Here is a 27,021-nt window from a genome sequence, read left to right on the forward strand (position 1 = left end):
ATTAATAAAAAAACAAAAAGAAAAGGCAACAGGTCAGAAGTTTTTTAGAAATAATGAAAACTAATTATTATATTTGAAAACTTGAGCGGTTACCATTGTTCAAACACCCGTACAACATGGCGAGGGTTTTTGACGTTCGAATAATGCTGCATCTCGCTCATATTCTTTACCCTTCCTTTACTTGCCGGCAGTGTTCGTTTCGATTAATTTTGCCGTTAATTTTGCCCACCAACACAATCGGACATCAGCGCACCTTCAAAAGTCGTCGCTCGAAATGTAAAAAACCATCACAACGACTTACAAAAAACATCGCCAGTGAGGAAAATTCGCGTTGGCGAGTTCACAAAACCGGTTTTAGGGCTGCTGATATACCTGGCTGCGTACGTTCAGGGTGTCATTTTCGAATTTGAAATTGACGTTACTGAGCAGAATTTGAACACATTTTCACACGCACGTAAACGACCAAGAGACCAACCAACAGTTTAACATCCAAACAAAGCTGATTAAAAGCGTAGCAAACATTTAATTTCATAAAGAGCTGCATTAATGTATTATGGTCTTAATTCTATCGTGCAGCGCATCAATTCGCTCGAAAAACCTCCACCAGCAATGGGAAACACTTTTCGTCCGGCACTTTCTGGCCGACCTGTATCGAAACATCACCCTGTGGGCAAGCGCTGAGCGCAACGAGCAGATTCATTTCCGCCAAAAACTCAATACAGTCCCCTTTCCGAGCGGGACTTGGCTTACAAAAGTACTGCTGAGTGTCCTGAAAACAAACAAACAAAAAATGTAAGAAATGCACTTTCCGCAATCCATCCGACCAAGCTACTCACCCGCGTAAACCCGGTGCACATGAAAATGTTCCACGTGTCGTGCACATCCTCCTCGCCCAAACCGTGCTCCTTCACGGCCTCGGTCAGGTAGCTGTGGCAGCTGCCGAACCGATCCTGCCCCGTAATAAGCTTGTAGATGTAGTCATCACACCTCGTCCCGACCACATCGTGCAGCGATCCGCCATCCCGATCGATGCCGTAGTCTTCGAGCGAATCCCGCACAAACGTGGCCATCGGCCGCAGGTACGGAACGCAGCTCCACAGCCGATCGTACGTTTTCAGGTGCGTCGAATGGATCTGGCGCGTTTTGCCCGAATAGAACCGTTCCTGCCGGGGGTGCTCCAGGTTCCACAGATTCAAATCGCCGACCTGCGACCCTTCCGGAAGGGATACGCGGCACACATCGCCGGCCTGCATCGTCCACGTGCGGGCCGATCGTTTCGGCACGATCAGCTGCAGCACGCGGGTGCCGGCCAGCGCCTGAATCCGACGGGATTCATACTCGTCCCTGGGCACGACGGCCATCGCTGGCTTGTCGTAGCAAATCGTTGGCGGATGGTAGTCGAAAGTGCGCTTCATCGTGCCAGCGAACGGAGCACGATCGTACCGAACGCTGTAATCAAACTGAACGGCGTTGGAGCGTTCGACAGGGAAGCAAGTCATGAATGGTTCATGCTAGTGGAATGATTAATAAACAAAACAAAAAGGCCTGATAACCTCAAACAACAGAAGCAATCGTACGCGTAACGCACACTACCTTGCATGTGGGTTTGACACCCCAGCCACTGGTTGTTTACATCGGTACGAGCACACTAGACAAATGTCCATCCTCGTGATTACCCCCCACCATGAACGTCCCCGTTCCCGATCCCTCCCGCTCCGACCGATATGATTTCGCAACGGTGAGTTTATGCTGACACACGATCAAGTGATCTGCACCTGAATACGGGCACCAGCACATGATGTAAATTACACAATCCACGATCTATTCTCGGCTCGCACAGGAAGCGACAACTTCGCGGTCCCGTCTGGAAGCCATCACTTCCGACGCACACTGCTGACGTGCGGCACGTAACACTTATCATCTCGTTGGACCTGGAAATTGCCAGAAACGGTTGGTCGTGATTTTTCACAATTGCCACCTGCCCGGCCCCAACGATGGTCCCTCATTAGAATGCACTTTGGTGGTGTGCACAAACCGAGACGCACCACAGTACACTTACCTCCCGAAACCGTTCGCTTACTCGCGATGCTACTAAATGGTGCAAATTGAACGATAATCAGCAGTGCCATTAGTGGCCAGCGTATGGTGGAAGCCAACGGTTTGGGTCCGGACGAGGTGCAACTTCCCACTAATGAAAGCTAGTTTCGTGATGGCGGTGCGATGCCGCCCGGTTGCTACAAACCAACCCGTGTCAAGTGATCAACTCCGACATCCGATTAGAACTCGTTATGAGCTGCTTGGCATGCCCGTCTCGGGCGCGGGAAAGTGTATGCCTAATCATGCACTGTTTGCTCGGCAGCCCATGTGTGTGTGTGTGTGTGTGTTTGAACGTGGATCATACTGACACCCAGCTGCAATTGAATGGGGCAAGTGCTAACTGCGCCTTTTGATGGACAAACTGGTGGATTTTTTTGTATGTTGTTTCTGTCTGTTTATTTTGATGACTTGTTGGCCTCGTTGCATCGCTCGCAATACTGATTAGCGTCGGCCGGTGTAAGTGCTCACGTGCGTAATTCCTCCATTGCGTAATTGTTCATATGTCTGGATTGCGCAGGATGTACGTAAGGACAGGTAAGTATAGTACGGCGTGAAGTGCAGAGAATACTTCTTTCAATTTCTTGCAATTATTGCAAAATTATGTGATTTTACGTTTAACCAAATGTTGTTAGGCATAGTCATACCAAGGGCGAATGTCTGGCATAAAACCCAAAGATTGTATTAAAGAGAAACAAAAAAAAATACAATAAAAAAGGATAGTTGTATATAAAATCAATCTTTCATGCCAATCTATTGAACATTATGTTTAACACGTTCAGCCCAGTGGACTTTCCCGCATGCCAGTGGGCCTGCCATTGGGCTTTTGGTAGGGAAACATACAACATTGCGAACAACTGTACTGTTCTCGTATGAATAGCAGCAGTGAGCAAGTCAAAGAATGGTGTTCTAAGAATTATTGCAGTTGATGAAAACCTCATCCCACACACAACAATGTTGATTAATAGAGTAGAGTTGAAATTATAGCGAAAAAACTGATTTTTTCTACATGCAAGTTTGGTTCAAAATCCACTGCTTGCGTTCGAGATGCCGGCGGAACGGAAAGTTGATGAAAATCAGCGCCGGGCTGAACGTGTTTAGTTAATTTCGTATCGCATTACAAGTGTAAGCTTTTAATGATTGTTGTTATATTATTTCTGAAAAAAATAAAACTATCCTTGAAAGGTTATGGTGTAATATTTTGCTGTTCATATCTTACATAAACTCAATGAAAACGGATGCGAGACAATAATGGAATGTAAATTAATTGCCATTCTAAATATTTTTTTAACAGTGATATGTTTCGCATTGGGATTTAATTGTTTCCGTTGTATTTGTCAGAAATTACCAAGAAAAAATTATGGGGATTCAATATAAACGAAATTTGGAACTTACATGCTTGGTAGAACTGGTTTTAAAGGGTTTTTTTTAAAATTCCATTTAAAAGAGAAATGTTCTACTCGTTTCATGCATTGTATAACGATGAAATATCATTTTGTTTGTAAAAAATATATTTTGATTCAGCGCCACAGCTTATTAGTAATTAAACAGACAAATTTTAGCCACCAGCCCTACAACATGTTACACAAGTCCTCTGTTTACTAGTAGATTGATAGATATTTAAAAAAAAAAAACAAACAAATTATATATGTTTGGTGTAATTCATGATCAACAGAGTATCAGAGATAATCCTTTAACCAGGAGAACGGTTCGAATGGAACAATCGGAAATGATAGTGAATAGTGGGTCATAGTGATCCATTCGTGAAGGCAATACAATCATCTTCAATGGTTAACTTTATGGAATAGAGCCTTCCTAACAACGATTTGATCGTTCAATGTGCCATCAACTGGTACGGACTAGCCTCGTATTTATGAGACTAACTTTAAACGTAATAATTACAAAAGCAATATTTACATAAAAAATGGGAAATAAGTTCCCTATGATTGCTTTTTACTTAAAAACACTTCGAAGATTATATGCTTAATATTTTTTAAAAATGTAGCTCTATTATTTTAGAACACAATTGAAACTTATTATTTATTTAAATTTTTGAAATTTATTTATTTTTGCTCAGTATCTGATGGAACAAATACATTTTTGAAAATAAATTTTCCGAAGCAAACGACAAATTACATTTGTTGAAAATATTTTTCATAGTAATTGTTCGTAATATGTTTTCCCGATGTTGCTTTCTTCTTCGTGAGCAATTGGTGCATTCGCGTTTCATGGGCCACACAGCAACAAATTAAACGATTCTACGAAGCAAAACTTTCCAATCACACTCGATCGGCCAATTCAGGTTGGTGAACTAATAATCACCTCCGCTCGGTTCCCCGAACTGAACGCATTTTCCAAACCCGCTCCCGCTCCGTAGGGTGGATTTATTTCCTTGCAAACCTGTTGCTGTTGGTACCTTGCCAAACAACTTCTTCCAATTATTTCACCTTCCATGCGGCCCGATGCCATTTAAACTGCTCGGCAAAAGCCCTTCGGTTCCCGATAGACTAGTGAGGAGAAAAATTAACGGAGGTTTTCCTATATTTTCCCTTTTCCACTTTCCCCGCATAAAGAACAAACGAATTCGTTGCGTTTCGTTGAAATGTTCGCTCGGTTCCGTTCCGCTCCTTCGCTTACCACGCATCTGCATAACATACACTGTGGTGCATCGTACTCGAGCTGCCCACCAAACGACCGATACGTGCGATCGATGTTCTCTGTTCACCCCAAAATAAACCATCTCTTCCCCTTTTTTGCCCGTACCGCTCACACAACCCCGAACACAATGTTTCTTGTTTTTCACCAAACTCGCTCTCACACACACACACACACGTGCATACAGCACGTTCCTTCGGGTGTTTTCCTTCGGGGTGTTGAGATTTTCATATATTTTTGTTTGAGAATGCAGAGGCTTGGCGGTGTGTTTTTGCCCGGGGCCAGCCAAAAGCTACGATCCGCTACTGGTCTTTTCAGTAAAACTCTCTCTCTCTCTCTCTCTCTCTCTCTCTCTCTCTCTAATGGAGTGGAATAGGTGATTGGGAGTGGTAGTAAAGGGGATTGCCTTTGCACCATAGAAGCCAGCAGCAGCAGCAGCCGCAGCAGCAGGCAAACAAACCACGAAGCACAAGACGTTCCCGGGACCAATGGGATGCTTAATATGTCCCGAGGGGAATTGCCACCGGGCCGAACCACCAGCACGTCTCGTTTTCGATGAGTTGGGCTGAGAGGCATGTGTGTGTGTGTGTGTGGCTGTTGGTGAATAATTCCAGATGGAAGGTTACTTTTTAAGGTACATGGGAAAGCATTTCTTCTGAAAATGGGCTTTGGTTAATGAATATGATGGCTAAATAGAGCAGTTTAAAGCAGAGTTTAAAGTGAAAATTTAAAAATGGAAATGATTGAAATAAACCCAGAGAAAACAGATTTTACGTCAATAAGATAACGATAAATTGAAACGTTAACTAAGACATTTAAAATACTCTTCCATTTTTGTGTAAAAATATTGGAAAGAATGGATGGACCAAAAGATGTTGACCCAAACAATAAAGCAAAATTACGAGGAAAACAAACTAAACTCGCTCACACACAACCAAAAAATGATTCTAAAAATGTCACACCGATCTTAATGACCGTCCCAGCGTCCAACCCGCTTCACAATGTTGGTTCCCCCAGTCGTTATGCGTTTCGTAAAATTCGGTCACCGTGAGCAGTCACCGAAGACACCGAGGGCACCAAACGGTTCACAAATTCCGTCAGAACGTGCACGGTGCACGGTGACGATTCGTAGCACGGTGCAAGAACATTTAGTCCCGGACCGGGGGACGTCCGCGGCTGGTCGAGGTGTATTTTTACTTGACGAATGCACCGGCGGGATCTTACTTTATGACTTCAGCACGCTTTATCCACCGGCGTGAACAGGGAGTCATCGCCCGGTTCGGTGGGAATTTAAGAAATTGTTACGAGGAACAAACCTTGTATAAACCCTCTACTGATGACATTTGTCGTTTGTAAGGTTTTTGTTGGAACCAACCTTCCCTCCCTGCTAGAGCCGGATGGAAACGAAGAGGAAAACTAGTGAGGCTTATGTATATGCAGGGGTTGGCAAAGTATTCAAGAAAAGGGCCATCAATTAATGTGAATAGAATGTGAAGTAAGTTAAATTAATTAATTAATGTCAAGTCTTTAAATAAAAAAACAAAATCTTTTTCATAAAAATAACGTTTACAGTTTTGGTAGCTATTCCAACAGTTTCTTTAAGCAGGTAAAAATTAAAATACAACATTAAGCTTCTAATTTAGCCTCGAATAACCCGAGATTATGTGCTTCAGATAAGCAGTTGGAATTGATTCGCAAAGAAGCGAGCATTTTAGTCAAATATCAGGATACACAAGTTTATAAGTTGTTTTATATTTTATGCCTTATTAGATAGATGGTTTGCTTGAAACTCTTTATGTGTATTAAAAATGTATAATTCAAAAATGCTCTTGTATTTCTTTAACCGCTGAACACAATTAAAAGGAAGGGTTGAGAGAAAAACTGGACCGATCGAAACCGGATCGAAACCGGAAGCAAAAGCGCACATTTTTCCCCTGAAATATGAATATTATTTTAGAATATTTTTTAATTATAAATTATAACTAAACGTAAAGGATTTAACAAAAATCATCTAATTTATCAGAAAAAAAAACATAAAACAATAAAAAAATGCAGAATTTTATTAATAGAGCCATTTGACTTAAAATAATATTTTGATAAACAGTTTTAAAAAATACCATAAAAATGTGTACTTTATAGGTAAACTATCAACCTTAAAAAAAATAATGTCTAATTCCGATAACTGAACACTATTTTGTCCAGTCGATGAAGAAGAAGGGCATAACAAAAACTCCTGAGCCCTTTGCCGACCCCTGACAAAGAGGATTAAAAGTGAAACCGCAAGAAATGGAAACACGCTGCAAAGATTATCTATTGAACTAGATTATGTTGTTTAAAATATTTAAAATCATTCATACAATAGTTTTATTTAAAACTCAACACAACTTAAATAGTAATCAACAGCTATTAAAATTGCACAAACACTATAACATCTCCTTCCTTTAAGAAGTTTTGAAAAGAACACTCCCACACAATTTTTCAAAATTTTCCACCCCTCCAAAATGACAGACGAACTGATACTGGCAATTAGGTTGGAACCGAAAAAACGCACACACACACACACACACTCTCCCCACCCTAAAAACCAGCAACAGCTGGCGTGACAGTGTGTGTTCGAGTCGATTGTGTTAAAAGATGCACCCAGTTGGGGAGGGGGGGGGGGTTTAAAGGGACGCCCTTCTCTCGCCCCTACACCCACAGTGTGCGGAGAAGAAGCGGCGCATGTGGCGGGGAAAAAGTGGTAATTATTTTCCTTTGGTCACAACCACCACCGTCACCCTGCCGCCCACGATCTTGATCCGAAAAAAAAAAAAAACAAGAGACAGACGATCGTGTTTTGAGCGCGCATGTGTGTGTGTGTGCCTCCTTTAGCATGTGTGTACGTGTCAGAGAAGGCGTTAGAATCAAGATCGCCGGTTTCCTTCGTGACACGTACGTACCGCAGAGAGGGAAAAAGCGAAATAAAGCGCACCCTTCCCATCCAACACCACCAACACCACCACCAGCCGGCCGGCCGAGCCGACCCTGCACCATGGTGGTCGAGCGCGGAGGGATCGCAAGGGGTAAAGCCGTACTACAGCATACTACCAAACCGCGCTGCAATCGCTACCGCTTGCCGCTGCTCGGTGCTCGATGCTCGCTGTGTTTTGTGCCGCTGCGTCGATTCGAGGGCGGTCAGTTTGATTTGTGTAATCTGATCGGACGGATTCTCAGAGATTCAGAGTGAGCGTTGCGTGAGGAAAAGCTTGGCTCTTAGCACAGGGGCAAACCGAACAAGACAAGGAACAGTTTCCCGTGTGCGTTGGCGGCGTTTGGAGTGTTGCTTCGGTAACTGCATTTACGGGGGAGGTGTACCTTTTGTTGTGGCACAGTTTTGCTTCTTTGCCGACTTTGGAACAGTGTGACAGTGTGAATACGCGATACGTTAAAACTCTCATCGCGCATCGTGGGTTTGTTGCTGGCCAGTGATTTTGCACCGTGTAGCGTGAAAGTGTTGCATAAAGTGTCCCAGCAACGGCACGATTGAATTTGACAACGGTCGCCAAATTCGATCGTCGGCCCAGCATGATCGTCTTCGATTGACTTTGAACTTCACCTTTGCAGGGCCTATGTGCCACCGGTCGTCCTCAGGATACTTCACTCTGCACGCGTGTGTGTGTGTGTGTGATGGACGGAAATGGCAAAAAGACCGATATTGAATGGTTAATTTTAACGCACGTTTCTCCTCCCAATTGCTCGTCGGTCGACCCGAGAGTTGTAACCAACCTTTAATGTTCTCGGACCTGTGCATGGTTAAAACATTCCCACCCACCCTCTCTTTCCCTTTCTGGTCCGTTGTGTTTGTTTTAAAATCAACCTCATTCCACCCACATTGACACCTCCCCTCCCCACAAACCACCCAGGGGACCGATTAAACTGGGTGCATCTCGTGTCGAAGCATTAAAACAATTCGTGCGCACGGTCGCTGGGTGTGAAGCCGTGAGTGAGTGAATGAGCGGGACACCCTCCCCCACTTCCCGCTCGTCTTCACACCTCGGTCCCTCGATCGATTCGAATAACGAAATTCAATCAAATTGGTCAAACGCTATTAGCGAGCCGAAGGCCAGGTCAATATGGCAGTGCTGCTCCGGCCAGCCCTCCCATTCCAGCAATCGTGTGTGTGCGCATGTGTGTGTGTGTTTGTGTGTGTTTGTTTGTGACTATTATATCGAACGATTCCATCCCAACGGCACGTGTCGGATGAGTATCGGGCGTTTGGTAGATGCATCAGCAGTAAGAACAACTGAACAGATTCTGCATTCACGGCACGTCTTCAATGGCTCGATAAGCGTTTGTTTGGCGGTAAATGGCAAGAGGAATATAATGGACGATGTGTTTTGCTATCGATACGATTGGCCAAACTCATAGTTAGATCATACTGCATAAAGAAAATACAAATTAGTGATGAAAAGGGGATGAAATTTGTATCACGTCAGTGGTGCGATGTTAGCAGTTGGCATTAATAGACCATTCAATTCACTCTGCTCTAGGCATTATTGGGCTTGGTGGAAGTAGCAATCAATAGGTTATCTTCAGATTGGTTCGTTGTAGCTAAAATTGACCAGAAAATTATGCCTTTTTGGACCAAAAGCTCCAATAATTGTCTGAAAAATTCGAACTGTTGTGGCAGTGAGCTACTTAAGTACCAATATTTGCTTCTTTGTCAACAATTCTTGTTTGTAAAGCACCAATTTATGCTTTTTGTATCAATATTTATGCTTCAAATATTTATATATGTTTTATAATATTTCCTGAAGATGATTTACATCTAACAATTTGAATATTAATAAAAAATTTAGTTATAATATTAATTAAATTAGAGCTTTTCAAACAAAACATGTCTTTTAAGTTGACCAACAGTTTTTATGATTTGGGTACTTTTAATAGTTAAAAAAGGCACTATAAATTTTATTGAAATTGCTTATAACATAACATATAGATGATTCAAACGCAATTCAATCTTGAATAATTAATCTATAATCTTTTCTGATTGATATAAACATTGTAGCATAAAAAATACCAAAAAAGTAGAGGAAAAAATGAACCACACTGTAATAAATTAGTGACTTTGGTAACAAAAATTTAAACACACCGTCATAAAGAAAACTGAAACCTGTAGCGAGAACGACTCTATCTTAAACGGTTTTAAATTGCTTTATTCTAACCCAAATTAAAACAGAATTGCATAAGTTCAGGCGCTCAAACTGGGTCATTATTTTGGGCACTTCGAACGCATGCAATCCAGTTCGCTGCCGAGTTCCGATAACGATAGCGCGCACCAGATTGGCCGGTGTGTACAATACCCAAGATTACCCATTAATTGCCGGACTATATTAAAGCCCCCTCCCCCCACTCTGGAGTTCACCTTCTGGAGGAACCTTCAATGGGGCCGATTTGTTTGTTTGGTTTGGGGTGGTTAGTTAAAAATAGTTCACGCTACCGAACCCTGCCGTCGCCGCACTTTACTTCGGCGACCTTGTAGCAACCGAGACAACAAAGCTTCCGGTCCCACCGGTACCACCTTTTCGGGCAAATAGATCAAAACAGCCCCATCAACTTCCCCCCGCTCATGAAGGTGTGTGCGTGCGGTACCAGAAATTGACCTCGTGCGCGCTGTAAACATTCGCAGCAAACGCAACGTTGTAAATGGAAATTATTGCGTACGCTATTTAAGACGAACCATGGCGCAATATACTGTCTGTTTGCGTGCATGTGTCTTTGTGTAACGATATATCACGCATTGCTGCTCACTACAGCTGAAGCGAAATATTAGAGACACATCAAACTGTTTGCTCGCTTTCATCGAATTCCGTTAAGGCCACACTTGTCGCAACAAAGATTATCGATTCATTGACATTGTGGACGTGTGTGTGTGTGTGTGTGTGTGTGAGAGTGGCTGTGTTGCAAAATTGATGCAAAATCATAAAGTCAAATGAACACGCTTCGGGCGGCTTACGATCGACCCTACAAACGGTTGTTGGTGTGTATGCGTGTGCGTTCGTAGTGCTTCTGTTTGTTTACAAACGTTGCCATGTTGTTTGCCGTTCGCCGATGGAAGCCCCCCCCCCGGGTTACTTACTCCCGGTTCCGGATAATGCTCCGACCAATGCATTCCACCCTGGGTACTGGGTGTACGTGCCTGGGAGCATAAAAAAGCGACAACAACGTACCGATGAGCTTATCGAACGGTTTCTTCCAGAACAGGTTCGCTCTGGTAGTGAAGGAAATGTGTAAGCAAAAGTCATTTCAAAAGCTACATCTTTAACAGGTTCTTCCGCAACATGCAGTGGATGCTCACCACACTCGCTCGACGCGCGTACGTTTTGGCCGGTCCGACCCGTCGGGGGGGGGGCAGGGGGCTAGAATTATCGTTCCCGATAAACAAACGCGGGCAATAAATAGTAATTAAAATTAATTTACTTGTTTTCGGATGGCAGCAGTGGCGGCGGCGGCGGCGACGGCATAATGCCCGCCTTACCGTGGCGTTGCGCTAGTTTAAAGGGGTTGAGCGTAACTAGCTCACACAAGATCTCTCTCTCTCTCTCTCTCTCTCTCTCTCTCTCTCTCTTACTCCCTCACCTTCTCTCTGTCTGTCTATTTGACACCCCCACCCCCCGACTCGCGGGGTACGTGCCAAAGGCAAACGAGGAGAATGGAGAATGGGTCGGTTTTGTATAATTCAGCAACACGATGCATGCATACACACGGGTGAGGCGAACAGGCGAGAAGCATGCGTCCGCTCAATGTCCCCAAGATGCGTCATGTTTCGTCTTCGCTTCCCACCGCTCCTTCGAACGGCGCACTGTGTCTTCCTGTGGAATGTGAACTATCAACACGAGCACCACCCGCACCCGCTTCGCATAGCTTCGCGCTGGATGCACTGGCCGGCCGGCTGGCTGGCTGGTTGGCTCGATTTAATTAAAAGTTATCGTTCTCATGTTCCGTCGCGGTACCGTGCTATGTGTACTATGTGTTGTTGGCCAAACCATCGGTACCGGCTGTCCGGCGTGCCATATTGCTGCTGGTAGCCCATCGCCCGACGGTAATGCCATCGTGGAACGGGCAACACGAAGTTGTCGCCTCATGATCCCCCTCCCCCTCCGGGGGCTGATGGGAATATAATTGCCTACTGACCACTTTACGACCGTTCCGGGACTTGGAGCGTGATGGGTGGGGTGAGTCGATTTTTTTCTTCTTCTTTCTTTCTTGCTACCGTTGCCGTTTTCGTGGACGTTTTGCTTCCGATAACGATCAAGCTGCTGGAGCTTATGGGGCACTTTTTCTTTCCGCGTGTCAAAGGTGTGTCCAGCGAAGACGAACGATTGGAACAAGACGTGAAATATAACACTTTGTTGTACCGTGGCCCACACTCGTGTGTCGGGCCAGAGCAGGGTGGTATTGTCGGTGGCAAAATCTTTCACCGTACGACCGGAAGCACTTTGGAAGACAAATTAATGATTTTCCAGCCAATAGTTTCACACCGCTCCATCGCTTCGAACCGGTTTTGCAGTCGGTTCTAAACCCCTAAACGCTTTAGCTTTATCTTGCCAACGACTCGTCTTGGGTGCTGTCAAACGTCTTCCAATCTGTGTCCGCGCGTTTACAAATTGTTGTTGCTTATCAAACCGCGTTGTCGAACTACGCCGGCTGCCTAACAAACAGCTGTTGGGGGCCCCTTGTTGCCCCGTTGCCCCCACAAACGCGCACTAACGTCTTCGAACGGCCGACACGCTCAACATGCTTATCACAGTGGTTGTTGGGGTGGGGTGGGGTACAAAATAAAATGAAAAAAAAAAACAAAAAACGATTCCACCAACAACCGGCTTTGGTGATAATGGTACCAGCGGCTCGTACCCTTGTACAGTCGGTGTGCATTTGGCAGTGGACGGGATTTTCAGTCGATTCTGTTCACGTGTGGCGTTCGCATTCGATGTACGATGATGGTGGTAATTATTGGTGAGATTGTTGACACTTTCGGTTGGGTGGTTGGTGGCTTTTCTTTAAGACGAGGTGTTGCGGGTGTGGATTAATGCAAGCGTAATCGCTGATTGTGGTAGTGCTGATAAGGGATTGTTTATTTAACAAAAAAAGGAAGATTTAAGCGATACGAAAGGTTGAATGTGTTTGAGCACTTAAACTGAAGAGGGGAAGTAGTGTTGTCGAATGTAAATAAAAAGTTAAAAATATCTGAAATTGTCTCATTACTAAGTTTGTGTTGCTATATCAAGCAAGGCTTATTTATGCTTTACGCAATTAACTTAATTCACCGCTTGTCAGCGTTTTTTTTGATAATGCCAGGTTGAAATTGCTAGTACATCCATCAGCTAGTACATACATCAATCCAGAATTCCAGTAGCACCAAATCATGTTTTACAGACGATAAGCATTATCATAGCCCTGTTTAGACATAAGTCTATGCTTAACATATAATAATTTCGGTGTGTTAATGTTATGCTCTTATGAGAAATAATATAACAATTAATCTTCATATTATAAAAAATACAGTAGAATCGTCCCATAAAAAATGTTAATTATAGTTTATGAATCCTATTCAAGTCAAGTAATTTGAGTGTATCAAAAATGAAAGGTTATCAGTTTATTTGTATCTTGTATCTCAAACTCATATCTTGTATCTCAAACTCATACGTGGAAGTGTATCATGCATCAAACGCTCGACAAACGGATTGGGACTCGGTAGAGCATTTTGAAATCGTCTGGTTATGCTCTTAAACCCTATTTATAGCAACATTTCATGAGAAATACACATCCATCTAATGGTTTCCAGAAGACAGGTGCAAAAAAGTTCTTGTTCGAATGTTAGCTCCAGGAATCAGAAAATGATTAACAGCAGTGCTCGGCAAACTTTTTGCATGAAAAAAGGTCAATATTCATAGAAATGTAGACATTGAATTCAAGGAAGAGCTACAGAGCAAAATACAGAGTGATGAGAGAGATTGTGAGAGTGAGACTAGGTCACCTTGATTTGATCATCATTTTTTATGTAGATGTGTCAGTCCCGGCCCGGGAATCTATATATTTGGAATCTATTTCCCACCAGCATACTACAGAAATAATATTTTCAAATCATTCGGAAAATAAAGCGATAGAATTCCTAAATTGATGTTATATTTCATGCTTAATTACATAAATCACAATAGTCTGCTGCTACTATCTTCCAAATAATTTAACACTCAATGTCTGAACTTTAAAACCGTTTTCGCTAAATATTATTGTTATCCTACTTACTTTGGATACATAAATCTGCTCATTACCTAACCTGAAGTATGGAATAATTTCATTATAACCAACATTTTTAACGTCTTTTTTGCGTTTAAATCTGTCCAATATCTTCAAGCTCGGAATATTTACCCCCCCCCCCCCTCCTCCAACCCATTTACCCAAGTTCAGAAATTTTATTTTCTTGGAATCATTTTATGTACGTTTGATCGCCTCGTTTAACATCCATAGGCGCAAATACGGACAGTTCAAAATAACCCTAATACAGCTCATAAGCCATTGGTCTAGGATGATTCTTAAAGATCAAACTTTTTATTTCCGAGCAAAAAAGTATTTTATTTCAACCTTGCTTTACAAAACTATACCACTGATACAGATTTTGGTAGCTGTTACTTGCAAGCTAGGCAAACAACTTTAATTATTTTATAATATCCTACTGTTTACTAATAAAAATAAAAATAAAACTAGAAGAAAGTATCAGTGGCAGTGATCGCATCTGCGATTGCGTTACGCTCCGTGATCTACGACACATATTATCATCATTCATTGTTGCTGATACTCATACGCTAATCGAAAGCACTCTTTTTCGCCCGGCCCGATATCCCTTTGAATGATTAATCGCGTTCAATCGATTGTAGAAGCAGAAAACAACCCGAAGGCGGTGCCTTTCCGTGTCACAACAAATATAAGATTGATGCAAAAAGGGTGTTCGCCGGACGAGCATTTCTTCTCAGCGTACTGAGCACACCTGAACCTTCGTCAGCATTTTGACAGCATGCTTTCCTTTCTACCTACAGGACCAACAGCGGCTTAAAGTGATTTAGCGTAAAATAAAGCAAACGTTTGCTACGTGTTTAAAGTTCTAGCCTGTTTAGTGCAGTGTTTGTGTGTGTTCTAGTGTATCTGTGTGTGTGTGTGTAAGTGCCCGTGTTGGTGTATCCATTTCCAGTTCGACCTAGCGTAACAAGCAACCGAGGGCAAGATGAGCAGTGCCCAGGATCGCCGAGCTTCGTTTGCACGTCGTGCCGAAAGTTTAATGGAGAAGGTAAGTGCAACGGGTGAACGGTTTTTTTCTGCTTTTGGATTATTGCAAACTTTATTAACGCTTCCCACCGCTCTTGACTTCATTATTCGAGAGATGAAAGGTGTGTAAATTTTAAAATAATTGCCAACTTTTGCATTCCACCGTAATGTTTGCGTCAGTTCGGGTAATAACTTGTTCGCGCGGTGGAATGCATAAACTTGCCGTCGACATTGAGCTGCTTGAGTTACTTGCTTTCGGGGGAATCAAATTTCTCACCCAGCTAAACACCCTTGCCATAAGAAGGGAATGTTGGCGAATCGGCCACTTAGCACTAGCAAAGCGTTATATTTACGAGACAACCTTTCAAACAGTACCCCTCCGTGTGGAGGAAGAATCTACGATTGGGGAACGATTTATACGCGTTTTTTGGTGCTACATTCGTTGTGGGGAAATATGGGCAAAAATAGGGGAACTGAGCTAAGGTGGTCGGCTTGTTCAATAGTCCGGTTGATTGATGGAGATGCTGTGTGGCAACGTGGCACACATTTCCCGGCGTGGAAAAGAAAGTATGGTTTGATTTTTGACTTTCCACAAGGTACTAGGAATGCCGTTGTAACACATTTGGGTGAATGTAGGAAAATGTTACTGTATTGGCTATACGATGGAATATTTTTCTTTAACATTTCTTCAGTTTGTACTTCATAAGCTAATCTTGTTTTTAAATGCCCTCGAAAAAATCGGTGCTCAGCGATGAAAACTGTTTTTTTTTTGTGAGAAGGAATTTGCTGGAAAATTACTCCGCAAAGCTGGTGCAAAGCATGATTATCATTATGCTAATTGGATTGAGCATTGCTAACGCTTTCGGTACGACGCCGTTGCTTAGCGGTGGAGCTAAGTTTTCCTTTAGCGGGCAAGCTTTAATATTATACCGAGCGATTAAGCTCCACATCGTTGAGTGATCAAGGCTGTTAGGATTTGTTGGACGAGATGGCAGGCTGGAGCGATATTTACAGGTTGATAAATGTTTAGAATAGCTGGAATAGAATGTAGTACTACTGGTAAATCTGTTAAATTTCAGATCTCTCCGTAATCAAGGTGCGACGAGCATGAAATACACATTGAATTATGCGGCAGAAAACTTGAAATATGGCAGATAAGAAACCATTTCGACGAAATAATCCTCTGAACATCCTGATTAAATCCAACACAGCATTTCTCAGGATTGAAATTATAAACATGCAGTCATTCGTCATTCATAGCAGTAAACAAACGCCCTCTATGTGCATCAACAATTAATGAAACGTTCATGATTTACATGAGAAGCAGATAATTGAAATAAAAAAGAAACTGAATTGTTGTGGTTATATACACCCCCTGAGGAGTTAGGTTCTTTGAAGGTGCACAATTCTTCCTTTTTCGGTATAACTTAAAACAAACATCATCAAAATATCATAATAATGACGTTTTGATCCTCCACAGCTAGAACGTGACTGAATGAAACTTGCTATACTCAGAAACATATCGACTGAGTGAAAGAATTATAATTACCAAAGAAAAATTACTATCATTCTACGGTGCTAGATTGTGCTTGTGGTACCGATGTGTCATGACCGGTTTGCTTGGATAATGGTTCCTATTTCCAACCATTCACAACCATCAACGAAGTGTCTCTCGCTTGAGCCTGAGAGTAGAAGGATATCTGTTTTATTACGAACATAACCCATTTCCATAAACCACCATAAACCCACCCAACGATAATGGCAAACGGTGGCTCTGGCCCGCAGCCACGCAGCTTTGTGTTTATTTATTCCGGTCTTAGCATGATAGTGGGTGAAATTTTAGACATCCCAAGGTGCCCGAAGGCTGCCCGAAAACTCATCCACCGTCACGTCGGGTGCCCATGCGTAACTGTGCCTGTTCCGCAGGATACGCGCATAGGTGTCGGGGCACCTCGAAACCCCCCGTGAGGTATTTATCATTGTCAGCCGCGTGAGGGACGGTGTGTGTGTGTGTGACCCAGGTCGTTTGTTGTCCTTGCATAAGCGTGCGACCGAACAGGTGTCGACGAAAGGGAATGAGTAATAGCCACCGGCACCGGTACGAAAGCATGGTGTTTTTTGATTATTATTTCGGGGTTTTCGTGTGTCTGTTGGCGTTCGCATGCGTGGTGTGAGTGTCCGCAAACGACGCGAGAAAATTAGAAATCCGCGCAAGATGATGGTCTCTTTACAGTTTCAGCACACAACACTAAGATGATTGCAATTATTAGCGGTGTTGAAGACATAAGCGATTTGGGGCATGCTTGATTAAGGCTGTAAAGATCCTGCGCAACAACTTTGTTATTGTGCATTTAAAGGTTTAAGGTTTTTACAATTTAAAGGAAAAATTCATAAGGTAACAATTTTTAATTTCCATTTTTTGAAAAATTTTATATGTTGATTCTTACGCGAAAGGCTACAAAAAAGCAAAAATCGAAAAAAATAAAAACATGAAATTTGTCCTTCTTTACGCTTTTGTCACTTTTGCGTCGCCCTAGGTGAAGCAGAATAAAACTCATCAAAAATAGGAAATAGTTGCTTCGAAGTAGGTATATGTTGTCGTTCATCGAAGAAGCGATTTTGTAAATTTACGAAAAAGCTTTGTGCAGAGAAATGCTTTATTTTTCAGCTAAACTTTTTTATCAATTTTGTTTCTCCATTTTTTCGTATGTCGTTGGCCTGTGCCTTTTGTTGTTTGTCTTAAGACCAAATGAAATAATCAAATAATTGGGAGGAATATATAGAGATCATGAATGAGATTTAAAGCAAGTATTTTGGTGTACTGTCCCTTTTATATGCGTGAAACAGTCTTCGTGAGGTGTTCAAGGTGTCAAAAAATAATAAAACCATAACCATTTTCAGTAAATAGCTCCCCTTGGGGCATGCTTTTCTTACCCATATTCGTATCTTTGCTGGCCGTTTATCATTGACTTTAAATTTGCCTTCGTTCTAAAGATTCCTTCCCTATCTGTCGCCGGACGGTCTAAAATTGGTACCCGTCCCACAGTCAAGTCAAGCGAAACAATCATCAACTGCTACGGGACATAAATCCGGGCTGGGTCAGATAAGTGTGACAATTTCGAGCTGCCATCGTAACACGTGCCTCACTAATGAGCCCAAAATCGGTAGCACTCGGCCGGAAAGATAAGAGCACTGACGTAGGTGTAGCGGTGTACCGATAATGTACCGATCGTGACAGATCTACCCCTGCAAAGTTATTGTAAACAGTAAGTGGCGCATCGGCTAGTTAAAGATAAATTTAGACCCCGTTTCATTATCTCTCTCTCTCTCTTCCCGTGACGCAATCCCGTGACCGACTGCAGTGCACCGAACCGAACCACGGACGCTGGGTGCTTCCATCGAGGGGAGCTTTTAAATTCGTCTTCTGCTCGATCGATTAGACCGGACGGCAATTATCTACTGTTGCGCCATCAGCTAGCCCTTTTTTGCCAATTGATACAACGGTGATAAATTAGCCTTAACTATGAGCTGGAGGAAAAAAGGGGAGAAGAAATAGAGCGCCTTTTGTCAATAGCGAACGGTTCGTATCGGTTCGGATGGGTGGGTGCAATTTATGAACGCTTGCCAAGCTATTTCCCTTATCGATGCAGCACGTTGCCAGGTACCAGCAGTTTCGATAGAGGCAAGAAACGATCTTTGCTGTTCCTTTCGACTGGCTGGGACGATACAAACTAGCAGGGCAGTGAGCAGTACATCGTTGTTGACAGCGTTGGAAAAGGAACAGAGGAAGAGGGAGGGGGAGGGGCAAGTGCGCAGTGCGGGACTGACCGTTAATTGAAATGGCAAATGTGAGCAATTGCTCCGGATGCAAACGAGCCCTTTCGTTCGGCTGGCCGCACCTAGCCTTAATTCATGCATCCACAACACAACGGCACAAACAAAGCTACACATACACACACGTATGCGCACTGTTAGATGTAACCCCCCTTCCTACCTCAGCCCCGCCCCTTACCCCTTTTTGAGGAGAGGAAGATCGTGCGAAACGCACAGGACGTGGGGTGTTTGTTTGCGAGATCGTTTATTTTTCGATTTGCTTAGCTGCTGCGGTAAAGTCGTACACTTCATTTCAAAGGCCTTCAAAAGGTCCCACCCACCCCACTCGCTTCTCCCTTCAAGCCCACCGTGCGAGCGAGATATGAAAACATAAACAAGAAGATTATTACAACCTTCCCATGCCAAGCCGGTGGCGCATTCGGGGCGTAAGCGGTACCGCGCGATGGATGATGATTTTTCGCTTCGAATGCAAAACAGCAGAAGCAACCACCAACAGAAAAATATGTGCTGCGCGATATCGTTCGTCCGTTTTGCTGCTGATGGCAATGATGGCGTCGATGGCAATGATGGCCAATGATGATGGTCCGATCGTACCCGTACACACTCAGGCGCTCGCTTGATGGGTTAATTATTTTTAGCGAGATGCGAGATGAATTGGTTCCGCTGCGTATCGTGTTTGCGTGCGGTGCCGAAATGGTAACCGCGCGGGACAGGACGAGCGACAGAGTGGAAAGGGTACGAGCGGGCAGGGCGGTTTGTTTTTCTTCGTTGGGTGGAAGCGGCGGCCAGTGCGGCGGGACGGGTGGTTGTACAAGTGGTTGCTGGTTTTCTCTACTTAGCACCTCGCAGTCGTCTTGCGCTTCTGCAGTGCGGGTAATAAGTGTAAGGAGATTATTACATTAAGTATAGATGGCTGTGATGGGTCGTTGGTGGGGCATACATTTGGTTATTTAGAAAGCAATTTAGAACATATTGATCGATTTACAAAGTGGTACAGTGACTGCTAGTAAAGTATAACTGGTCGCTAACAGGAAGATATAAAACAGTTATGTTTAATAAATAAAAATTTGGCATAGAAAGGATCTCAACCGAGTTCTAACGGAGGTTTTTGATACAAAAAATAGAACAATTTTGTTTTAAATGCAAAACCAGTTTTATTTGTTAAATAAAATGAAATCAAAGACATCAAATCAATGATATTATAACAGAAAAAATTAAACCACAATACTTGTTAGAGGAGTTTTTATTCCAAATTTCTAATATTTTGATGATCTAAATGTTTCGATCAAATAACTTATATTCATGTTTGAGTGAAGTGAATCAAGCTTTGAAAAATGTACTTTAAACCCTTTTTGCTTATTTTCGAATTGCTTATAGAGAACTTACAAGCTTAAGAATTGATTAAAAGAATTAAATTGATAAAACGCTACAAACAAACAATTACATGAAGTGTGCAGCTTTTTTTTAAACATGATGAGTATTTTATATTGCAATATGAACATTTATAATATTTGGCTCTACTACTACCACAATATTTATGCCAAGCGCATATTGATAATACTAAATATTATAATACTTATAATATGGTTACTTACTTACTATAACCATGAAATCTGCTTAAAGAGTTTATACTGTACAAATCAAGCATAAAATATAACAAAACTAAACGCAAAAATTGACTATTTCGCATACTTTTATAATAATTACTTACAAAAAGAACATTGGTTGTTGATGCAGAATCATTATTGCTTTCTAAGAAGCCATTTCTTTTTTACTATAATGTGATCATGTTATTATCATCAAACATTGTATAGCTATACTTCTAGTCCGCAGATTTCTAATGAAACACAACACGCCCGGTATATGAGAAATCGCTCGAGGGAATGCTATTTTGGTCTTCATCTGCTGGCAGATAAACGTGCTGGACTTGCTATGAGCCGAGTGGCTCATTATATACCTTTTGCGGTATTATTCATTCACAGAAAGGTACAGCCCTCGGCAAGATATTTTCATTCTCGTTGCTCTCATCTCTGTTAAACTCTATCCTCTACCAACTCATCGTTCAGCTCAATACTGCTTCATCTTATTCCAGCTTCCATCTTCCACAGTCATTCAAATCAAACTGCAACTGTACGACTGCCAAGGGTATCGTACTACCGCGAATGCTTAATAAGGCAAAGCTTTCCTCCGTACAACGCACCGGCCAAGAGTGGCAGTAGCACAAATTGCCACCAAACAAGCCGCACACGGAGTGAAAGTGGTTCACTTGTTTTCACTTGTCCTACACTTTAAGAGGCACAACAGCTCTCACCTACATTTTTGTACTGTTTTTTTTTCGATGACACCAACGCACTCGCCAAGGTGCCAGCGATGATCAGTACGATTCATTCGCAAAGCACACCGAACCGCCCAGCCAGGCACAAAGCTGTGTAGAGCTTGCTCCCAGCGGCCCTTAAGCAGTCTCGGTCGTTGTATCGCTCGGTCGTTCCTTCCTTGCTTCGCTGAGCTTTCCACTGACGTCATGATGGAGGAGGACACTCCTTACAGTATGGTAGCGCTCCCATACAAAACTATGTTCATGTCTGGTGCCGTAAGGTATGGTGCCTTATTATCCATCTTACCACGACGCTATGCCATCAGTCCCGCTAGTGAGCTAGCCCACTGTTGCGCGGAAAGTGTTCTTCCACGCTGTTCCGACACCCTATCACCCCATCCGGCACATCCGGCCGCTGGGATTGCATGAATTGTTAACGGTGTTTGAAGCATTCCCCTCGCAGGCCAAACCAAGGTTGACATTACCATCCGCTCGGGTAGCCCGGTTGAAAGGGGGAAAAGGGGCCACATTGTTCCAGTGCTGTGCTAGTGTTCCGGGTGCGGGACGCGTGCGGGTGTCACCTTAGGAGCTATGTTCATAATTCATGAGATTAGAAATAAGCTCGGCGGCCGGAGCTGGTAAGCAAGAGAACCCGACGAAACCGTCACTGTAAGCGAAAAGGGTAAAAACACAGACAGAAAGGAAGAGTAAAGTTAACTGCTGAGCGAACGTGCTACTTACCAGTGTCTTGGTACTTTCACTCACGCATGGACGGTGAAGAAGCTGTACAAGGTGTTTGAATGTGTGCCGGTTTGTAGGGGCTTTCAAGATTGGACACATTCTGCACTTCAAGCTACAGAAAGGCAAAGGCCAAAGAAGGCCCAAGTGTAGCGCTCATGCTCGTGTAAACTCGTCCACGTTGCTGCTGGCCATCGTTCGATCATCGCCGGTGTGGCAGTAGTTTGTGGGTTTTGTCGCTGCAACTGCAAGTCAAGCTCAGACCTGTGGCAGACCGTAAAGTGCATATGGCAGCGATGGTTTAAAATTTCCCTCCACCCCGGGCTCCCCCAGATTAGCCTAAACGGGAGCGGGTATGCAGCTCGGTACCGTGTTTGATAATTTGATATCTCTGATCCAGACCCTACCTGGCCAGGTGTGTGTGTGTGTGTTTGTGCTAGGAGAGGGAGGAGGTTGCAGGTTGCCCTAGATAATGCCCGGATTGTCATGCAGTCTGCATTATGGTTTGAGATGTCCTCGTCCGACCGACTTTGCGCAGAGTTTATGCATTTTTCTTACAATGCATTCTGCAGGCAGCGGTGTGCCTTTGTGCTGGTGTAGTTTTGATAAATAGTTTATGCTTTGTAGTTTACTTTAATGAATGATATCATGGCACTGGCTTCTGAGAAATTTACCATCAAAGTGCGGTAGGCGGGCGGCGAGGGCTTTGGAGCTATAGCAAAACATCCTACACTGCTTGTTGCTAGCAGATCAGAGCGATGATAGTCAGGTTGGGTTTGGTTAGGAAATAAATAAATATGTAAATATCATGTATGAACTTTTTAATATTATTCATACTTTTTGCACTTTTATCAGCGCATTGGTGAGTAGGTACAGGCAGGTGGGAAACATGATTTAGTTCATCATATCAGCAAACTTTAATGAATGACACTTTCCCATAAGTTTTGACATTTTCTTCTATTGTTTTTGTTCTATTGTGCGAATCAGGCTATACGGCTCGTTTCTTTTAAAAAAGGAAAAATTACATTACTAATTAACAAATATATAAGAAAATATAACAATTATAATTAACAATTTTCTTTGCTACTGTTCTGTAGATTAAACGAATAATTTTGAACCAAATATATGAACACGAAAAAATCCCTTTCCATGTTTACAAAAGTATTTATTAAACTTTTTGTTATGGAGTTTTCATGTTTAATTGTTTCCTGTAAAGCTTAAAAATTACAATTCCATCTAATACAAATGAAATATTTAAGCACAAACGAATGAAGGTTTCAACTGCTTTATACATTTGTATAAATTACACAAAAAAACCTTAAACCTATCAATCCTTCAAGCAATGGTTCGTTCGCAGTCGCAGTTTGCTTCCCTGTAAAAGCAGAAGTATCATCATTCATCCCTTTATCGTATTACCTTAACCGTCACGAAATGAAGCGGCCCCGCAGTCAAACTTTACAGCTGCCGGTCGGAGCGCAGATAAAATGGGTTGACCACCTTCAAGATTCACCCCTCAAAAGTGTCCCCCCCCCCCCCCAAAAGTCAGCGGAAGGAAAGGCCACCGCCAATTTGACCACAAACCAACATCGGCCATGCATCTGGTTTTGGTCGTACATGAGGTTAAATTTTGCCTTCGGTGTTACATTTCGCTGCTTCTACGAAGGAAAAGACGGGAGATGTCCCTAACGGTGCCCGTAACAGGGCGAAAGGTTAACAAACGACGCAATTCGACGCCGTTTTGGTCGATGAAAGGGAAGGGGCTGGGTAGAGCGAACATGTTTCCAGGGTGGGAGAAAAAGCGCGCACAAGGAAACAATGTTATTCCTGGTATTCCTTCAGGACAAGCATTTTCAACCATTTTGAGAGAGAGAGAGAGCGCTCACAAACAAATGTGCTCCCATTCTCTGAGATTTCCCGATAACTTTCCCGGTTCTCGTTGTGTGAGTGCCTGGTGCGCATGTGTGTGTGTGCAGGGAATCAGGAACGTGGAACTCATTGTTGGCTCAAGTGTGCCTTGCCTTTCTCTTCTTTCTATGGATTTTTACTCACTCGTTCCTCATGTCCGCGCTTATCGGCGTAGCTGGAAAAGCAGAATCACAACAAACAAAGCAAACGCGTGATGGCAAACAGAGACACTCAAACACTCGCGCCCTTTTTCTGAGCAACAATGTTTTTGTTGCTCCGAGAATGGGGTGTACTAAGTGGGTGCCCTATTCGAACGGGCTCAGGAAAGCAGGTTGGCCTGCTCCTTGTGATAGAAGAACACAAAAAAGAGACGGTATGAAGGAAAATGTATGACGTACTTAGGAAACCCTACCAATCCACCCGGGGTCGAGCGACGCTCCCGGTCGCCCATGCTTGCCCGTACCTACCCGAGTTCTGCACGAGTGATAAAAGCGTCGGGCCCCTTACCGGAGTCCCTTTTCTGCCCTTTTCCCCTTCGTCGTTCGCGCACCGGAATGGTGAATGAGTCCCACGCATCGGGGCTGCGCTTATCGATGGCGTACGGGCTGTGGCGCATTTCAGTTTACCTTCGTTGCTCGAACAGTTCGCAAGGTTGGTTGTCCGTTTTGACCGCTTCCACAACGAAATAGTAACGACGTCATTCGGTGTCCTCCGTTAAGGGAGGTTATCTGTTTGCCATCGTCGTACATCCAAATTTTGACATGTTTTAAGTGTAGTGTGTAGAAAAAGAATAAAAACGTGAACGGATGGTAGAAACGGAAAAAAAACAAACACAAACGATGAGAAATTAGTGAACCACCACCGCTGAAACTACTCCCCAACGGCCCCCAAACGTGTGGCGACTGTGGTGTGGAATTCAGGCGGAAAAGCATTGTCGGGCCGAGCTCATTCCATTCACCACTGCTGTTTGGCTTCTGTTTGATTCGCTTTTGCAAATTGCAGCTAGCCAGAAGGGAAGAAAGCACAGCAAAAAAAAAAAAAAAAAAAAAAACACGCCAAGCACGCTTTTGTCCACCCGCCGAACAATAGCTGCCAGTGGGATGGCAATGGTTGTGGACTGAATTCTGCTTTTCCGTCTCGATTTTGAATTCCGCCACATTGCCCGTCAGGTCAACGGTTGAGGGAAAACTATATGTGTGTGTGTTTGTATGTGTGCCGTAGAGGTGCGTCGTTCGCTTTCCAGTGATATGGCGTTGAGTGCAGTGAAAACAAAGGCAAACTTTTTCCCCAGGTCTAGCTCCCCAGGCTTTATGAGATTTTAGTGTTAGGATAGAATTTTTGTTTGATTATTTTTGAAATATTCATAATTTTATTCTATAAAAAAAACATCACTAGCAAAACAACACATGTGTAAAAAGCAGAGGAAGATATCATACGTGCAGTGATTGTGGTAAGAGTGATAAAGCTTGGCACCCATTTGTGAGTAAGCAGCTTAACAAGCTAACGCGCAAAATAGTGACATAAAGCTTCTGAAATCAAGTCACCAACGTTTTTGCGTAGTTACGTACAGGCGAAACGAAACGCAAAAAATAACATAATCAGCCGGAACCAGTTTAGGGTGAAGAAACGCATAAAACCGACAAAAAAAAAGAGGCACAGGAAGTTGATCCCTTTGAACAAGCACCCAAACATCAACACACATACACCTGCAACTACCCTACGGAAGAACATCCATCCAACAGCAGCGCCAGCAGAACCGGGAGGATGGAAAAGCCGAAAGCGAACGACACAGCATCGGCCATTCCGGTGGGCTCTCCGTCGGCGAAGGGCGTTCATGTACGTATCTACTGCTGTCGTTGTGGTGTTGGGTAGGGAACGAAGGGAGTGGTATTCCATGATGGCGAGGCGCAGCGAAACCTAGAACAGACATTTCAGCGACGGTAAGAAGGACGTTGCCAATATCCTGTTGTAGCGACAGCAGAACGCGAGCAAGTTGTTTCTGGCCCTGGCTGGCGACCGTAGGCAGCAGCAGCTCGCTTGGCTCTCTTTCGCTAGGCACGTTGTATTTTATGGCCACCTAATCTGTGTTCCGTTTAGGTTGACTTAACGTAAGGATACAAAATGGTTGGTTGGTTGGTTGAGGAGACAAGTGAAAACAGTTTTTCGCTCGAAAACTCCAGATGAATGGGATGTTGTTAGAAGGGCTTTAACTCTGCAAGGTTGCAATGGTATGTTGTTTTGAATAGGTGTTGCTATAATTGATTGGGGCAATTACAGCATGGTGCCAATTTGCGCCGTTTTTTGTGTGAATGGGTTCTATCAAAAAACAAAAAAGATGCAAGACTATATGGAATTTATTCTGAGCGCTTATACTTGTCTTTTTAACCTAGCCAGCTGCTAGTCAAGTAGCTATGCGACTATAAAAGTAAATGATGGAATATTTATGACTGCAAAGGTATTGTACAAAAGGCAACAGAATATCAGAGTTGATAAGAGATCAAGAGATTCATTAGAGCTTTTAAGGCGATGTCCTGGTAGCATTATACCCAGCCAAAGCTTATGTTATTATGTTTACTTATGTTTTTAATGCCTCAGCATTGTGATACACTTCGCAAAAGTATGGTGAATAAACGGAGAACATTAATTCGAAGCAAGTATCGCTTGACAATCTATACTCCTCATTGTTGAGAGCCAAATGTGCGTGTGGTTTTTTTTTACTAAATTTAAGATAAAAAAATATGCCAAGAGAATTCAGGAGAGAATCCTTATTTGCTACGCTGTTAGGTTTATTCCATTTGTCAGATTGTGATCGTTATCGTTTAAGTCTTACAGTAGACCACATTCCAAAATGTTCCCTACTTGTATTAGCGTAGAATTCTTAATTACAATAAATTAGATTTGTACATGTTCCACTCTTTTTATTAATAACAGAGACGGGCCATATCGATCAATCGACGGGCCATATCGATTCATTATCGGGGTTGTTGATTCATTCGAGAGTTACGTTACGACATTTGTAATTCCAAAGAAAGATTTTTCAAGATGCATTTCAAAAATGTTTTGTATTCTTTTTTATGGGTGAAAAGTGTTATAACACTTTCAAATCGAATTGGAAATTATCGAAACCCTTGTTAACCTTTTTCCACCAAGCATATTTGGTTCTGATAAAATGAATAATAATA

At 43.0% G+C, this 27,021-nt stretch overlaps 2 protein-coding genes across 8 annotated transcripts in view; one reads left to right on the plus strand and one right to left on the minus strand.

Moving 5' to 3' along the window:
- Nucleotides 1-174: 174 nt before the first annotated feature.
- Nucleotides 175-2,286, minus strand: LOC121590936 (uncharacterized protein C11D3.03c). 2 transcript variants are annotated; one of them, XM_041911132.1, is made up of 3 exons: nt 2,060-2,286; nt 837-1,931; nt 175-769 (listed from the first exon to the last, which is right to left on the minus strand). In XM_041911132.1, exons 2-3 carry the CDS (start codon nt 1,497-1,499, stop codon nt 581-583), a joined length of 852 nt encoding a protein of 283 aa, XP_041767066.1. In that variant the 5' UTR covers nt 1,500-1,931; nt 2,060-2,286; the 3' UTR covers nt 175-580. The 2 variants fall into 2 exon arrangements, with proteins under 2 accessions (XP_041767066.1, XP_041767067.1); XM_041911133.1 differs by lacking the exon at nt 2,060-2,286 and having other exon boundaries at nt 837-1,941.
- A 5,597-nt stretch (nt 2,287-7,883) lies between these two features.
- LOC121590935 (uncharacterized protein ZK1073.1) overlaps nt 7,884-27,021 on the plus strand; it is a 44,698-nt gene continuing 25,560 nt past the window's right edge. For 2 of the 6 annotated variants that reach the window (XM_041911125.1, XM_041911130.1), the window contains exons 1-2: nt 7,929-8,076; nt 14,823-15,070. In XM_041911125.1, coding sequence (XP_041767059.1) covers nt 15,008-15,070 — 63 coding nt within the window. In that variant the 5' untranslated portion in view covers nt 7,929-8,076; nt 14,823-15,007. Of the gene's footprint in view, nt 8,077-12,655; nt 12,745-14,822; nt 15,071-24,391; nt 24,491-25,234; nt 25,676-27,021 lie in introns of those variants that run through there. The other 4 variants (XM_041911124.1, XM_041911129.1, XM_041911127.1 and 1 more) reach the window with 3 other exon arrangements.

The sequence above is a fragment of the Anopheles merus genome, chromosome 2R (assembly GCF_017562075.2).
Source record: "Anopheles merus strain MAF chromosome 2R, AmerM5.1, whole genome shotgun sequence".
In the NCBI taxonomy this organism is placed as follows: Eukaryota; Metazoa; Arthropoda; class Insecta; order Diptera; family Culicidae; genus Anopheles; species Anopheles merus.